The 17,965-nt window shown below is 41.1% G+C and overlaps 1 protein-coding gene across 2 annotated transcripts in view; it reads right to left on the bottom strand.

The window, feature by feature from the left end:
* Nucleotides 1-17,965, bottom strand: part of Rnf169 (ring finger protein 169) — a 52,299-nt gene that overhangs the window by 15,045 nt on the left and 19,289 nt on the right. For both annotated transcript variants that reach the window (XM_052157735.1, XM_052157745.1), the window contains exons 2-3: nucleotides 12,441-12,514; nucleotides 3,633-3,779 (exon numbers count right to left, since the gene is read on the bottom strand). In XM_052157735.1, coding sequence (XP_052013695.1) covers nucleotides 3,633-3,779; nucleotides 12,441-12,514 — 221 coding nt within the window. The remainder of the gene's footprint in view (nucleotides 1-3,632; nucleotides 3,780-12,440; nucleotides 12,515-17,965) is intronic.

Genomic DNA, 17,965 nt, shown 5'->3' with positions numbered 1-17,965 from the left:
ATAGGAAGGAGTTCATCTACACCACACCTTCTCCAGGACACCTGGGCAGTGAACATTAACACATCTTCAAAGCACATGTTCCTTCACCTGGCCTCCTACTTGTAGTAATTTATCAAAGAAGCATTTAAGGCAGTAAGATACCTACAGGAGATTAAAATATTCGAAGAAATTGTACTGGAAAGAAGTTTTAAAAGTTAAAAAATTTTTATAAGTAAAGATGCAATTTATAATGAACTAAAAATGGATTAGAAAACAGTATGCATACAAGGCAACATCTCTGGATAAAAAGAACATGTAGAGTGTGTGTGTGTGTGTGTGTGTGTGTACTGTACTTAGAAAATAGATCTGATTAGGATAATCACCAAAATGTCTGTAGGGGATATTTCTAGGTCATAGGATAATTAAACTTTCACCTCTGATTTATAATCCTTAATATAACTGTTGGCTATACAATTTTGCTTTCTAACAATTCATACCACTATCGGAGTAATTATACCATAATAAAACAACAAATTAAGCATTATGCCCATTTTATTTCTATTATAAAAAATATATTATAATCTCACTTTCTAGGATTCTTCCCAAATTTAATAATTTGATGAGCATGCATCAGAAATGTGATGGGCAAGACACTGAGGGAGGATTTTACCTGGGTCAGACACAGGCCAACAAACAATCTGATAGTGAAACAAACATGAAAATCTATAATGGGAGTACACAGTCCCATAAAAGTCACAAACTGTTGTGGGTGGTCTGAGGTGAGGAGGATGCGCGGTGAAGTCTCTGCCAGTTTGAAGGTGGCAGCTTTGAAACTGGACATGGAGACAAATAGCAACCGTCCCACCAGCAAGCTGACATGAGCCTGACAGAGAGGAAGAGTGCGTGTGCTGGCAGCGAGCATGTCTCCTCCAAGAGCAGTGGAGCACCCTCGAGGACGGAAAGCCTGGCTGGAATCACGCTCCAGGGAGGACCTGGGGGCTGGCTGAAGACTTCTCACTTAGTTCTCAAAGAAATGGAGAGCCACTGAGGTTTGGTGGCAGGAAAGTGTAATGACAGTCTCATCATGACACAACCTTAATACATGGCTGGCTGTCCCCTGACACCATTTCAGGTTCCCTTGGGTCCAAGTTTTAATATAATGAAATCATTTGCTCTCCCTAGCCCTGGGTCTTGCACATGTCAGTGGCTCCTCCCCTCCACTGCCCAGCCTTTTTTATTTTACAGTTCCACTGAATTGCCCAAACTAGCCTGAACTCACTGAGGCCTAATCAGACCATGAAGTTGCAGTCTTCTGACTTCAGTCTCTCCTAGCTGAGAGCATAGCCTTTATCAGTCTAAAAACTTTTTTTTCTTTTTAAGACAGGGTTTCTCTGTGCAGCCCTGACTACCCAGGAACTCACTCTGTAGATCAGGAGGCCCTCCAACTCACAGAGATCCTCCTGCCTCTGCCTCCTTAGTCCTAGGATTAAAGGTGTTTGCCACCACTGCCCAGCCTGTCTAAGACTTATTAAAGCCATTTAAAAGTCCTCAAAAACTTAAAAGGAAATAGGAAGAGTAGAAAAGGGCAGGATCACGAAATCCAAAACCAGTTAGCGTTTACTCACTACGCTTCGCACTGACAATGTTATGGATCTGACTGCTGCCGATAAGGGAATCTGAGAATCTGTATTTTCGGGTTCCTTTAAAGAAGTAAACTGCAGGGATGTAATGACTTTCTGTTTCAAAGATAACAGTGCCAGAAGCAAAATAATTACTATGACTCCCGGCCTTGACGTGGAAGCAGTGTTCTCTAATACAGTTCCTGGAGGGAATGGCGTCTCCCATGCATCAACACTTGGAGGCATTTGAATAGTTTGCCAGAGCGCTTTGCAAGAGGGAAGAGGCAAAGCTGTCTCGGAGACTATAGCCCAGAGCTGGGGCTGCAGTCAAGCCACACGGTGGCCTGCTGCCACTGAGCTAACACGAACCCTTCCTTCCCAGCAGCAGCTCCTCGCCTTTCAGGGCTCCTGGTGTGCACAGCACAGAGAGCACACAGCATTTTGTGCTTGTCAAATGGAATCTTTTACAAGACTGAAAATTTATGAAATCCAAGTGCCTTTGTTTTATTTGTATTGTTTGGAGGGACAGCCTCACTGTATACACAGCCCAAGTAGACCTAGAACTCACTACAGAGTCTAGGTCAGCTTAACTGCAACCCTCCTGCCTCAGCCTCCCAAGTGCTGATATTACAGATGTGTGCCACCATGCTGTTTCCAAATGGCTATTTTTAATACCAATTAATGATGATCAATACTATAACCAGAACCATATGTCACCTGCATATGGAAGTCAACAAATACACTGACCCAAGATACCTTTAAAAACTTCTGCTTTTGAAGCTTAGGAAACCTGTCTTTTATACAAACTGAGCCAAAAGGACGGACAGAAAGCAACCTGGCCAGGGTGTAGTGCTGCAGCGCTGCTTCTGCAGGTGTTGGATTTTTCGTTTTGTTTTTAATCTATTCTTTCTTTTTCTATCTGTGCATAAATATATATGTATATGTTTATAACATAAATATACAAAATATATAAACATATACATTATTCATTTTTATCATATGAATATTTGGCCTGCATGTTCCCCATATGTGTGCCTGATCCCCATGGAAGTCAGAAAAGATCATCAGGTCCTGGGAACTGGAGGCTGTAAGGCCCCTGTGGGTGGTGGGAATCAAATCCAGGTCCCCTGCGAAGCAGCCACGTCTCCAGCCCCCTCTTCCTACTTGCTTATGTTACCTATCTTCATTTATGTTAAGGCTTCATTAATTTTAACACATTTAAAAAATAACTTGAAACGTTCACAAGGCTACATAAAAATGCTGAAAATACATGATTCAAAATATATACAGCAAGCATCAGATATTCAAATTGTTGTGGTCACAATTGATATGAAGGTGTTGTTTTCTATATGAATACAATTATATTTTCAGAAGTCCTTTCTTGGACCAGTGAGATGAGTTGGTGGGTGAAGGTACCTGACCCCCTGAGTTCAATCCCCAGGACCCACACGATGGAAAGAGAAAACCAACTCTCACAGTTTGGCTTTTGATGGCACATGTGTGTCAGCGTATACATGTACTTGTACACATTTGAAGGAGTAATAAAACATAAGTAATGAAAAATGCTTAGGTAAGATGTGGCCCAGTCATATATGCCTAATTAGTTAAGTTTAGATTATTCATCTAATATTGGGGACATACTTATAGCTAAGCATTGTTCTGTTTAAGGGATTGCAGAGGATAAAGGAAAGTAAAATACACATTTTAAAAAAGTCTAGTTGAGGATATTAAGTTAAAGTATACATTGTTAATGTCAAAACCCAACACATATGTCAACTTGATGGTATACCTACAAATCCCATCACACAGGGCTCAATACCCCAGCCTGTTCCGACTCTTCTTTCTTCAGGTCCCTTAATCTTTCCATAGATTCCCCCATCTCTACATGGATGGATAACACTTCACTGCTCTTAGGCTGCACAGTCAATGAGTGTCCCTTGTGGCGTGGCCTGCCAGGGCAGGGCTCTCTGAGGGCGTGGCCTGCCAGGGCAGGGCTCTCTGAGGCAGGTGTCCACCTCTACATGACCCACTGACCTGCTCCAGACTTGTCTTCACCACCACTGGCTCGTCCCTTTTCTTCTGTTCATCAGTCTTCTTCCTCCCCATTTCGGAATCCTCCTGCAGTACCTTGTGTATCTGATCTTCACAAGCTTTTTCTTCTGGTAACTTCTCTCCTCTTAACTGAAAAATACAATCCACACAGAGACTGTAGAGTTTTAGGAAATCCTAGACTTAAAAACATCATTACTCTACCGACCAGATTAAGTGGCAGTCTCCAGGGTGCCTCTCTTACTAGACATGGCCGCCCCGATTGCTAAGTAAATCTGCCTACTTGGCCCTAGCTCAGTGGCTCTCAACCTTCCTGATACTGTGACCTTTAATACAGTTCCTCAGGTTGTGGTGACCCCAACCATACAATTATGTCATTGCTACTTTGTAACTGTTAATTTGCTACTCTTATGAATCATAACATAAATATCTGATATGCAGGATATATGATATGTAACCCATGTAAAAGAGTCATTCAACCCCCAAAATGTGCTGGGACCCACAGGTTGAGAACCACTGCTCTAGGTAAATATTTACTTCCCAGCACAGGATTAAACTGCTCTGTATTCTTAAGCAACACAAAACCATTAAAGCTAGCTATATAGCAAGCTTTACTCGCATAGGAAAAACTAAAACTTAAACCTAAAAATTCTTACCATGAAGTTACATATATATAATTGTATTGGACCAGGAACAGACACAGCCACAAAGCATGTGAGGAGCTGGCTGGGTCTACTAGCAACAACAGTGACTGCTCCAGGCTCAGCGTCCTGCATTTTATGTTCATATGCTATGGTCACAGGGTAGGCCAACAAACACACAGGCCTACGAGAAACCTAAGCACAGATGTGTCTCCTCATCTGGGAAAGGCGGTGCTGCACCATGTAACTAGCAGAGGATTTTAATAAAAACCTGAATGATCTTAGGCAAGTGGTTAATCACTTATGTAGTTCAAAATAGGGGCCTCTGCAGCCTGCTCCGAGAAAGCCATGATTGCAAGCATTCTAAATGGTCGACAGAGGAGCCTGCTGTGCTCTGAAAGTATCAAGCAATTCTTCCTAGTTTCATTTCATTTTTACTGCTCAAAGTTTTAATAAATTTAAATTATATATTAAATTTTAATTATATATATCCCAATTACTGACAAGCTATTTATAGTTTTCATTTCTTGTAAAAAGATAAAGCTAAGCGGCCTGCCGACACTCAGAGTAGGGAGAAGGCAGCCTAGGGGGTAGCTGCCACCACGATGTCCAAGTATGTGACAGAGAGATGGAGTGGCCTGTGGACCATGAAGAAGGAAGGGCAGGACTGGATGAACAGGCTTTCACGTCACAGTAATTCCACTTGCTAACTGTGTGCCAGGCACTGAGCTAAGGACCCTGGTCTCTGCGTTCTATACCTCTACACCTGCCCTTGCTTCCCTCACACTCCAGGCTGCAGGAGAGGCTCTAGGCGCACATGGAAGCTACAGACTGTCCCCACAGGACTTACCCTGCTCAGATCTTCATTTGCATGTGTGGCTGTAAATTCGGTGTTAAAGAGGGAACACACAGGTTCCCTGAATCCCAGGAAATACTCTAGTACACTAGCTGTGCTTAAGAAGTGGGCTGAGAACTCCAACCTCTACCTGTGCCCTGGACCAATTTCTTACTCAAAAGTAACTACAGTCTTGGTTTCCAACACTTTTAAAATAACAAAATCATTTTATCTTCTTGGGGTTCAGGGGGTCATCTCACTTTGGAACCTGAGCTGGCCTTGAACTCTCTCTCCAGCCTACCGTCTCAGTTTCTCGGATGCTGGGAGTACAGTCGTGTGCCACTGTATCTGGCCTAGCTTTGACTTTTATATACATGGGTATTCTGTTTTCTTGACTGCCATCCTTCATTCACCATTCCAGAAAACGTATCCATGTGCACTTTCTCATTTTGCTCTTTGTATTTTATTGCTTGGTTTTAAAACACTCTGACCATCTATTATTCATAGATACCTGGAGATGTTCTAGTCTGTGGCTATTTAAACATAAGCTGGCATTCTTGAGTACTTACCTAGGGATATGAGTGCCACACAATAGACTCAAAGAGCCCGTGAGTCATGCCATGTGGGCATGCTGCCAGCTTCTCAAGTTCACTTTGCAGACTGCACCCCCACCTGCAGCCCTGCGGCAGGAGGCTAACCATCGCTCCAGATCCTCCACACTCATGCTCTATTTTTGCCATCCTGTGGGCTGGCACTGCATTACGACTCTGAGAGCTGGGCTGCAGAGCACTTTCCTAAGCTCATCGCTTGTACATCCTCTTTCTGGCATGGCCAGTCACAGCTCTGCCATCCTAATAAGAGTTACTTATCATCTTTGTCGAGGAGGACTGTCAGGATAAAAATACACATACACGTTTCTGCATGTATGTTCATCAGAAGTCCATGTGTTCAAATGTAACCCTCATATTGGCATGCTAATGGTATCTGGAGGCAGGGCTCTGAGAGATTAGAGTTCTGTGTTCACATTCTTACTGAAATCTTGGAGCTGTTGTCTTTTCAGCCATGGGAGAGGATATAAAATGTTGTCTCTGTGATTTTAATTAGTATTCCCCTGATGGCTAATTGCACTGTCTTCATGTCCTTAATAAGCTATGTTCTTTTGTGAAATGACTGTTCAAACCTTTTGCTCTTTTATAATTTTATTTATTTACTTGTTACCTTATTAGCAAGTACAATATTTTTTAATATATTCTGGATACAAGTTCATTGTTACATACACATTTTGAGAACATTTTCTCTTAATCTTTGCTTTCCCTTTTTATGTCTTTAATGACAGATGAAATATCATTGTTATCCTCTTTAGAAAACCCATGGCTGTCTAAGATCAAGACTTTTGACTGTTTCCTTCTTGCAGTTTCAGTTTTTACACTAACTTTTTGTTTGTTTGTTTCGTTCTGTTTTGTCTGAGGCAGTCTCACTGTGGAGCCCTGGCTGTCCTGGAACTCCCTCTGTAGACCAGGCTGGCTTTGAACTCCTGCTCTGCCTCCTAGGTTGAAGGCTGCCCACCATGCCCAGCTTCACTCTGACTTTGTATAGCACTTTTTGTGTACAGTGCTCACTCATACTTGTGCATGAGCTGCTGAGTCTGCTTCACTACTTGACTTTAGCGACAGCAGCTGACACTCGCCAGGGCCTCGACGCTTGTGCCTTCCCATCCCCAAATCTGTATTTGAGACTTTAGCCTCAAGAGTAACATAAGACCATGGGTAGAGCGCCTGATGACACTAATGCCCTCACAAGGAGAGTCAGCTTTGCCTTCTCTCCCTCCCCTCCCTCCCCTCTCTCCCCTCCCTCCCTCTCTTCTCTCCTTCCTCCCTCTTCCCCTCCCAAACCCCAAATGTCTAAGATATGAGGTAAGAACCACATAACACTACTTTGAGAAATAAAGAAATCATTAGAAATTGACGGGTCAAAAGGTTCAATATCATTAACATGCCAGCTCTCCCCAGACTGATCTACAGATTAATGTAGTCCTAATCAAAATTCTAACATGTAACTGGATGGTGGTGGTATACACCTTTAATAACAGCTCTTGGGAGGCAGAGGCAGAAGATTTTCTGAGTACGAGGCCAGCCTAGTCTACATAGTGAGTTCCAGGACAGGTAGGGCTATACAGAGAAAAAAAAAATTCTAACAGGATATTTTTGGGTAAGAATTGGCCTATAAAATTAGATAACAATGAATCTTAAGAGTGAAAATAACTTTGAAAAAGAGCAAAGTTAGACAGTTAGGATACCAGATTTCAAGATTCATCAGAAGTACAAAAATCAAAGCGACAAGAAAGTTGCATAAAAATAAATCAAGAGGGGCTAGAGAGATGGCTCAGCAGTTAATAACACTGACTGCTCTTCCATAGGTCCTGAGTTCAAATCCCAGCAACCACATGGTGGCTCACAACCATCTGTAATGGGATCTGATGCCCTAGTACATCTGGAGACAGCTACAGTGTATAGTGTACTTACATTTAATAAATAAATATTTAAAATAAATAAATAAATCAAGAGTATAGATAATACAGAATCCAGAAATAAAAGCCACAAATATATGGCTAATTACTTCAGCAAAGGTACAAATACAATTTAATGGAAAAGGGTAGAGTTTTCCACAAATGGTGCTGGAACAAACTAGGCATCCACATACAAACAGCAGCTCAAAATGCATCGTAGACTTAAATGCTAAACCTAAAACTAGATTCCTTCCAGAGAAAAGCAGAGCAGAAACTGTGTCCCTGGGCTGGGCAGAAAATTCTTATACAGAACACAGCACAATCCACAGCAGGTGAATGCATGGACTATGAAGCATCAAAACGACAGCCTGCTCTTCAAGACACTGACACACTGAGAGGACAGGCGCGGGGAGGAGGAGCAGTGCAGAGCGTGCCCGAGAGGCCTGGGATCTACAGAAAACACAGACCTTTTAAACCTGAAAGCTTAGTGCCAGGCGGGGGCGGGGGGATGGTGGACTCAGCCTTTAATCCCAGCACTCCAGAGGCAGAGGCAGACACATCTCGGAATTGGAGGCTAGCCTGGTCTACATAAATGAGTCCTGACAGACAAGGCAGTTACACAGAGAAACCCTGCCCCAAAAAACAAAAACAAAAAACAAAACAAAATTTTGAAACCTGGCCAAAAACAAAAACAAAAACAAAAACAATTGAACAGATATAACATCTAATGTAACACCTGGAAGCTAAGAAACCTAGGAAAAGCCTCTCGGCACCACAGTCCACGGGAGATGCTTACCCAGGCTCGAGGCCAGCACTAGCTCTCCTCTTCCATCTACAACTTTTCAGTCTTCCATTTCTTACCCAAGCAAAACCACAAAAACCACAACAGCAACTGAGATGGTCTCTATGTGCTCGTTTTTCTAATATTAATAAGAATAACTAACAGTAATATATGAATTTACATGTGCCAACAGTATTTCACAATAAGGGTAAGCTAGGGAATATGGTATTTGTTTTAACAACAAAGAAACTAAGTCATACATAGATTATATAGTTTGCCTAAATTCACACATTAGTAAGTTGCAAAAGTAGGATTTGAAGTTGGGCAACTGGCTCTGCAATATTGCTTCTCGGTTTAGATTAGTATTAACTGTATAATTTATATCACTTGATAAATATCTGCATTTTCTAAAGGCCTAAGATAAACAAGAGATTTTTACTTATAAAAAAGAGCAAGTGACCCAGGCATGGTGGTGCACACTTAGTCCTGGCATTCAGACCCAGAGACAGGCAGAGCTCCGGGACTGTGAGACCTGCCAGAACTACATAGTAAGTTCCAGGACAACCACAGACACACAAAAGAGACCCTGTTTTAAGAAAAAGTGAAAAATTCGAATTTATTTTAAAAATAGTTCTGTTTTGGTGTTTTTGTGTGTTTGGTTGGTTGGTTGGCAGGTAGGCTTTTTGAGACAGGGCTTTCCTGTGGGTAACCTTGGCTGTCCTGTACTCTCTCTGTAGACCAGACTGGAAAGGGCCATGACAGGCAGTGATAGTGTATACCTTTAATCCTAGCACTTGGGAAGCAGAAGCAGGTGGACCTCTTGAGTTCGAGGCCAGCCTAGTCTACAGAGTGAGGTGTACAGGGCTACAGAGAAGCCCTACTCTGAAACATCCCCCACAAAAGGGCTGTGAAGAAGGCTCAGCTCTTGTTGCTTTCCTAAGGGACCTCATTCCATTCCCACGTCAGGTGGCTCATAACTGTATATAATGCCAGCTTGGGATCCAACTCTCTCTTCTGGCTTTCAGGGGCACCCACACACATATGGCAGGCAGACACACACACACACACACACACACAAAGGCACATAAATAAAAATAAAAATAAGTCTTTTAAAAAGTAATAAAAGATAAAAGGTCTTGACATTCAGGACAACAACACTGGCACTAACATTTTCTGAAATTCTATACGGCTACTGAAAATGTTGGGGGGCAATGAGAGTTGAGTGGTAGAGCACTTGCCTTCATCAGAATGGCAAAAAAGTCAACATCATTTGTTTGAAACCTTTATTTTCATGTGTATGAGTGTTTTGCCCTGTATGTATGTATGTATGTATGTATGTATGTATGTATGTATGTATGTGTACCGTCTGAATGTGGTGCCAGCAGAGGCCAGAAGGGGCACTGGATTCCCTGGACTGGAGTTATTTTGTCCAAAAAGTACATTATTTCAAAAACGAGACCACAACCTTGTCTAACATTCTTCGAGTTTAAGCATCTACCATGAATTTGCCTGTTCTTAAATACATAAGGCCTGCACCTATTCTGTCTCTAGAAAGAAGAACACTAGCACATGTCAGGATCAGGACAACACAGCAGATAAATAGACATAAGAGCACCAGGGATCTTTGGAAGTATCCAGTCCTATCGAGAACCAAGGGCACTGGTACATAAATCATCGATCACAACGATGATGCTTGGGATTGCATAATCAACAACCAAGTAACAGTAGGGGAGCACCCACACTTATGAATACCATAGGAAAATCATTTTAAAACAAGTCAACAACCTGCTTCTTCTGTGATGTGACAGAACATGTTTTCAACTCTCTAGGCTGCTGCAGTGCTTTCTCACATAAGTAAACAAACAGAAAACAAATAAGAGAAAGGAAGGCTAGTTCAGATCTGAGTCATGGCACAATGTGTACATGGCCAAGTAGATTAAGTGAAATGTTCAAGTTTCAGTAAAATAGGTTCTATTTTATAGTTCAAGGCAGAATGATAATGAAAGGATTTTAAAATATAGCTTCAGACCAGAGTTAGCTCAACGGTTAAGAACACTTGTTCTTACAGAAGACCCAAGTTCAGTTCCCAGAACCTATGCATGTCAAAGGCTCCCAGCTGCCGTAGCCCGGTTCCAGGGGCTAGGACGCCTCTGAAGGCCGGTCTCTGAAGCACCTACACTCACACGCACATACCCACACAAAGACACAAAAACATAATTTTTTTTGTATATAATGCACATACACAAAGAAAGGAGGAGAGGGAGTGAGGGAAGAGGAGGAAAGAAAAGGAAGGGGAGGGGAGAGGAGAGTAGGGGAGGAGAGAGTATGGAGAGGAGAGGAGAGAAAGAGAGAGAGCAAGCTTCAAATTGGCTTCTGGACTCACTTTCCCTCTAAACCTCTCACACTGAGACCACGCACCCTGGCCGTCTAGCTTTACTCCGACGCAGTAACCTTAACTTCTGCAATCCTTTCTTGACACCAAACTTACAGCTCACTATTTTTTCACTGCCCTTTTAAAATAAATCTACATCCATGACCCAAAGCCACAACTAGTTGGGCACAGTACCACATATCTATAATTTCACCCTCTTGGGAGGCTGAAGGACTGAGTTCAAGACTGACCTGAATTATATAGTTAAGACTTGTATTTCAAAAACAAAACAACAATATGTAACTCTTAATAACTTCCTTGGACACACCTTCAAATTTACTATGCCCTTTCTACCAAACTTTTAGGAAAAGTTTAACCATGGTTTAATTTAACATTGCTTACTCCAAAAAGTATTCTAATTGGTCTTATTTCCATTGTATGAGGCGGATACTGAAAACTCCTAGCCAGTAACCATGCTCTTTCTTACTAAGGGAATCCCAATTGAACACAGGAAACTAGCGCACCTGCTAAAATGCAGTATTTACCAGGCTCTCTAGCAGCAGGGGTCTGTGACATCAGAATTTAATATTCTGATGAGAATCCCTAGTAACTTATACCAGGTGCTCAAAACCATCTGAGTAATAAAAACATGTCCTCTCTTTTACACACACCTAGATGGGAGAAATGAGCTGCTGTGGTGTCTACCCAGCCTCACTAAGTGTCTCACTTCTAGAAAAATGAGCAAGCACCTGCCCTTATGTCACCATAAGTCTGCACCTGTCACCACAGGGCCACCTTCAGCCATGTCCTTCCCACCAGGAGTGACTGTCTCTCCACACTGTCAGTCAAGATATACCCTCTCCCCCTTGACTGGTCCTTCCAGGCATTTATCACCATGAGAAAAGCATCACTACATACATCTTGCCTCTGTTCTATACCAATGCCTGATTCTGATTAAGTGATGAAGTAAATGCTCACATGCAGAATGATCACCTAATCATTTATAAGTCTGAGAGAGCAGTCGTGGTGCAGGGGTAGACCAGGGATGCCTGCTTGACGTCAAACGTCTACAGGCCAGTCTCAGATGATTAGTTTGAAATTAAAGAAAAAAGGTAACAGTTATGCACTGGAGCTGGACCTCCAGCAGAGTATAGCCACCGTGCCCGAGGTTCAATCTCCAACACTGGAAAAAAAAAGATTATGATAACACACTTAAAAGTTTTCTCAGTAGTAAATATTTTATAATTAAGAGATTATTCAAAATGTCCTATGTCCTCCATAACAATGCTCCTGGAGTACCTAATAAAGTAAAAGGCATAGAAATAACAGCAGGTACAGTAACTAGAAGTGTTTGGAAGGAAAAATTACACCAGCAATTATCAGGAATGGCTGTTCTGAGTGTGGAGCAAAACTTTCTCGATAGTGTGACAGCCCTGTAAGCTACACGTTCACCTGTGAAAAGACAACTCAAAGGCTCTTAGTTATGTTTATTTCTAGTATAGCTTTAAATCTATCCAGACTGTTATAAAACAATATGAAGAAAGACAGGCTAAGAGCTGTAAAATTTTAAGGACCCAAAGAATTAAAAGCAAGCATTCTTGAATGCCAATATTTCAATTAACTGTAAGAAAAATAAATGCCATGCTAATATGTGCGTACCTTTCTCAGGCATCCATAGTCTTCACCAAGTTCTCCGGGCTTGCTTAACTTGATTGGTGTTCTGAATATAAACTCTGGAAGACAGGAAAAATACTTCTTAACTGAGTTTTGTAGGAAGGGATCTTTACAGTATCCAACCGCTGACAGTCAAGTTACAAACTGCACAAAAAATTATTGATATCTTCTTTTTCTTTTAATACAGTGTTTCATCATGTGGCCCTGGCTGTACTAGAACTCACTATTAGACCAGGGTGGCTTTGAACACACACAGATCTGCCTGCCTCTGCCTCCCAAGAGCTAGAATTAAATGCATGTGCTTTCACGATTGCTTGTGGTTATCTTAATTTGAACATCCACTCATTCATTTAATCAATACTTACTAAAAGTTATAAATCAGGACTGTACTAAGCACTAGAATATTAACAAATAAAGTCCTTGTGCCATGGAATTACAATCGTGTGCAAGGACAGACAAGAAGGAAACAAGTGAGAATGTATTCTGGGTAGTGGTCGTAAACTCTACCAAGGAAATTAATGTAGGGTGGAAAGAAAAGTCTGTTTTATCCAGAGTGGGTGAGAAAAAGTTCATTGATAATCATGACAAAAGCCCACAAAGAAAACTGTATTTAAGCCCTATGTCACACACACACACACACACACACGTTTTATATTTTTCTAGTATGTAACCTACTTTCTTTAGCCCTCCAAGGCCTCCGTGGCTCTCAGGAGCCTACTGAAGAATGCAGCACTGACTTCCAACACGTTCTTCAAGGGACGCCATTAACTGATCATCTTCATATCACTGTACTGCTCAACCCCTGACTAGCCAACCACAAAACAGGAACCATACACCTGAAAATTTGATTTCCCATCTAATAGTCTATCTTCTCTCTCTCTCCTCTATTTGTAAATCAAAGAATGGGGTCTATAAGGCACATAAAGTGCATGGCTATTGTGGAAATGGACAATAAAAATAAGAACTCAGAACAGGAATAAAAGGTAAGTCTTGACAGCCAAGGCTACACAGAGAAACCCTGTCTCAAAAAAATCCAAATAAACAAACAAATAAATAAATAAACAAACAAACAAACAAAAGGTAAGTCTTATAAAAACCAAGAAGCAAGCATGCTGATACACCCCTGTCATCACTGCATTCAGGAGCTGAAAGAATTGTCATAAATTTATCAATAGTTTGGACTACAGAGCAAGAACCTATGTTTAAAAAGGGAGGAGGAGTACATAATTTATTTCTGTAACTATGACAAGAGTTTATATCCTCATGATATTTAGTGTTCCAACTATGGTAATAATTTTACAATTTATTGGTAACTTAAACCTCCCAGTGTTGGCTCTGTAAAAACTAAGTTCCTCAAAATACTTTTGTTCTTTTTCAGTTGTCTCAAATATTTTCAAAAGAAAGTATACTGAAGAATAAAGAAGAAACTAAAAACCGTGGGCCTGATACAGATTCAGAAACAGGGACTCTCAGTTCTCCGGTGCACTAAAGCCCCTCGGCCCTCAGTCTGGAGACAATGCTCTCGCACCCTCGCCCGCTTCAGGGTGACTCTCTGTCACATCCCAAAGCACAGTCCACTTACAAGCAGATACTTTCAACGCTGATGCTTTTAAAGAGAAGAGGATGAAGGAAAAAAGAAGGCAAAACTCCTTTTTAAAAAGTACTTTAGGGGCTAGCGATGGCTCAGCAGTTAGAAACACTGGCTTCCCTTCCATAGGACCTGGGTTCAATTCCCAGAACCCACACAGTGACTCCCAGCCATCTGACACTCCAGTCAGGAGATCTAATCCTGTCTTCTGACTTCCATAGGCTGGAGCCACACATGTTATGTACACAAATACCTGCAGACCAAACATCACAGAAAATAAATCTTTTCAGTACTTTAAATGCACTACTGAAAACCTATTACAGGTAAAACACTGGCATGTTTGGGAGAAACCTCCCCAGGAACATTACAGCAGGCATTACACCCATTCTACAGCCGAGGCAGAGGCAGGCAGCTACGGGACTGAGTGGTCTGCCCAGCACGGCACCAGGAGCGCATGGCAGAGCTGGGGGAAGAAAAACTTTAATGAGGATAAAGGGGAAACTGTCTGATGAAAAAAGACAGTGCTTCCAACAATTAAAGCCATCTTTCTCCCCACTACAAAAGGAATTGCAGTGGGGCCTCTTGACAATGTCTAGAGTCACCTGAGAACTCAACGGAGGGACTGCCCATTTCAGGCTGACACAGGTGTCTGCAGGCCCCTAGGCTGTGTCCAGAAGCTAAGTGTGCGGACAGCCAGAGGCAGCTTGCTGCAGTTTCTGCTTCCTTCCTGCCTGAGTACTTGTCTTCACTTCTCTCAATGATGGCCAGAACCTGGAGGTTTTTAAAACAATTCCTTTCTACCTTAGTTTGAGTTTAGCCAATATTTTATCACAAGGCCAGAAAGGAAACTAGTATACTCCCTTACTTATCTAAAAACACAAAATACTTATTAAAAAGACAACAGTCACAAATCTGGATGAACCCACGACACAGTGAACAAGCAAAATTTTAAGGAGAAATTATACAAAATTATGTTAAGAAAATTAATGTACCACAATTAGAAATACACATTGAGCAAATCAAAGAGTTAGTGAAAATACAATAAAATATTACATTTGATCATATTTACATTTATGTGTGTCCACCGAATCAATAGTGTATTAAAGAAAACAAAACAAAAAACAACATATTTCTAATATACTACATTACTAAGACATTTCACACAATTTCAAAGAATCTATACTATAAAGTCTTTCTTCTTTAACACCAGCTGCCATTTCTAAGTTGAGCTTTCTTCCTAGCTATGCAACTGCCAACTGTTACCCAATATTCTTTCTCATTAAATTCCTTTTTAAATTAAATACACAAGTGTAGATTTCTTTTTTATTACTTTAGCTATTTGTATTTTTTTCATTAAGTAATCTGAAATAAACAATATACCAGAAGCTGATAAAAGCAAAAGGAAGAAAAAGAAAAAGATTTAAAAAAAAAAAAAAAGACTCCAAATGGGGCTCCACACTGGCTTCGACCTACAGTGACTGTTAGCACGACAACAACTAGCGTTATAGACTGCATTCCTGCGCATGGCTGCTTGTTTATCCACAGGCTGAACTGCCGGCAACCGAGTGCTGAGCTGAAGATGAGCGTGTTCTTTAACAGACAACAAACCCACCTTCCTAAGACCGCACTGGGTGACAGACCCCCAGCACAACACGAAGCTGCCCTCTGTTCAGCACACAGTGTTGTCAACAATGACATTCCTACAGACATTTAAATCATGAGGAACACCAGGACTTTCCACGCGGCTAAAAGTAGTTTCCACCTCCTCTAGAGGAGATCTGGCCCTGCACTGATTGCATAAGGCCATCTTCCCAGTTTGTGTGTAAGTGAAAAACACTACTTTTCCTTTCTATCCTGGTCGTAGAGTCTGCTTACAGTGGATATTCTTTTAGAATAGATTACTCAAATTTTTCTTTATTGTTAAATACAGTCTTTTCCTGGAATTCCACCATCCACCTGCCTCCACCTCCCATGAGCTGGGTGGGGTTTGGATTAAAGGCATGCACTACCCCCCAATGGCTCTTTTATGGCTTCTGCACTCTGATTCATGTCTGGAGGGCCTTGGGACTGAGACATAATCAATTCTATCACAGTTCCTTCTGGTACAAACTATAACAATTTTCTCAGATTCACTTTTAAAAATTCTAAGTATTTTAAGGAGCACCATAAGGCACATAATCTTATACAGGCTTATAAATAAGACTACTATCCAACACAAGAGAATAAAAATACTTCAGTGATAGCTGGGTAGAAATAGCAACTTAGTTTACCATTAGGGAATTTTCTCTGTCTAAAACAGTTCTTGCTGGTTATTCAGTACACAATGAGTTCTATTATTTTGCATAACTAATATACACTAATTTTAAAAATAAATAAAATTTTCAAGTCTCAAGAGTATAATATCTTCATCTTGTAAATAATCTAAAATTGAAAACTTGATCCCAGACGAGCATAAGAGCCTAGTATAAGAAAGGTTCAATTCCCTGTTCTGTAAAACCAGAATAATAGCAAATATAATTCTAATTAATGATTTAATTCACTATAGACTTAAAAACCAAATGAGGATAAGGAAAGTGAAAACAATTTGTAAATAATTTCAAATAGAGCAGCATATAGCACAATTTATTAAACATAAGATTATAGCATACCATATTATATTAGTGGTGTAATGCTCTTTAAATTATAATTTGTTTTTATTTATAAGTTAAACTTACAAGAAACACAGCTCTAGCTGTTTCTATATGTACATTTGCACAGCATTCATTAAGAAATTCACACAAGGACAAACAGGAACTCAGCATCTGGCAGCACAACGCTGCAGATGTGTAAAACACACATATCAGGCTCAGGCACTTGTTCTGCCAATGAATGACATCATTTAGACATGGCAAAGCTTGGCTTTGTCCCAGTCTCCTCCTCGTCTATCAAATACAAATCAGGAAACTGGCCAACCCATCTCACAGGCAATTAGCCCACAATTATCACAATCGATCCCATATCTTACTATGCCTCTGACTTGTCTGAAATCAAAAGACAAGAGTAGGGTGCTATCGTATATTGACTAACATAAGGACTGACATAAATCTTCTGATTATTGGGTTAAAATAATGGGCTGTTTTGCTTTAAAAATGTAAAATGCTAAACCGAGCCTGATGGCCCAGGCCTATAATCTTCACATTCGAAAGGATGAGACATGAGAAACTTGGTTCTAAGGCCAGCCTGAGCTACCTGGCATAAATAAATAATAATCATCACCACTGCCATCTTTCTATTTTTAAGGTAATGTGAAGGCCAAGAGACCCTCATGCATACAGATAAGCCCTGCAGACACCAGGAAAAGCTTAACATGCAGGCTTGTTTCTTTAAAGAAAGGTTTTACCTGTCCTCCTGAAATTCTGGGAAAGGATACAGTTTGCCATCTGTGATCCTCTGCTGTCTGTTGAGACACAACTGCCCACATCTCCCAGAACTTGTTTTTATTTATCCTAGACCCTTTCCCTCTAAATCTTTTCTGCTTCTAGGCCACAAAATGCGTCCTTATCTGCGAGATGTCACTCGTGCTTTACAGTGGCTAAGTGACTTCTCTGTTATCTTAGGGCCAGGCCAATCCTGACACCACAGGCGTTGTTTACCTGTCATTCTTCCCAAACCCTAAATCTTGGGCACTATCTGAGTCAACGGTGCCCATCTGTGTGAGAGAAGCCAGATGTACTTTACAAAGAATTTCAATGTAAACATGTCTTAAGCTCTGTTATACTCATGGGACTGAGTTGTTACCAGAAACTGTTTCCAAAACCAAGCTGTGCTTAAATATGGCTGAAATGATCCAAGTTTGCCCCAGCACAGTTACCTGAGTCGGGCTGACCTGAGCTTCATTCTTCTCTCACCTGGACCATTTCCCTGCCAGCTATGGAGCCTGTGG

The sequence above is a fragment of the Apodemus sylvaticus genome, chromosome 1 (genome assembly GCF_947179515.1).
Source record: "Apodemus sylvaticus chromosome 1, mApoSyl1.1, whole genome shotgun sequence".
NCBI lineage: Eukaryota > Metazoa > Chordata > Mammalia > Rodentia > Muridae > Apodemus > Apodemus sylvaticus.
Note: the sequence above shows the minus strand (reverse complement) of the source record. Positions and strands in the feature narration are given on the sequence as shown.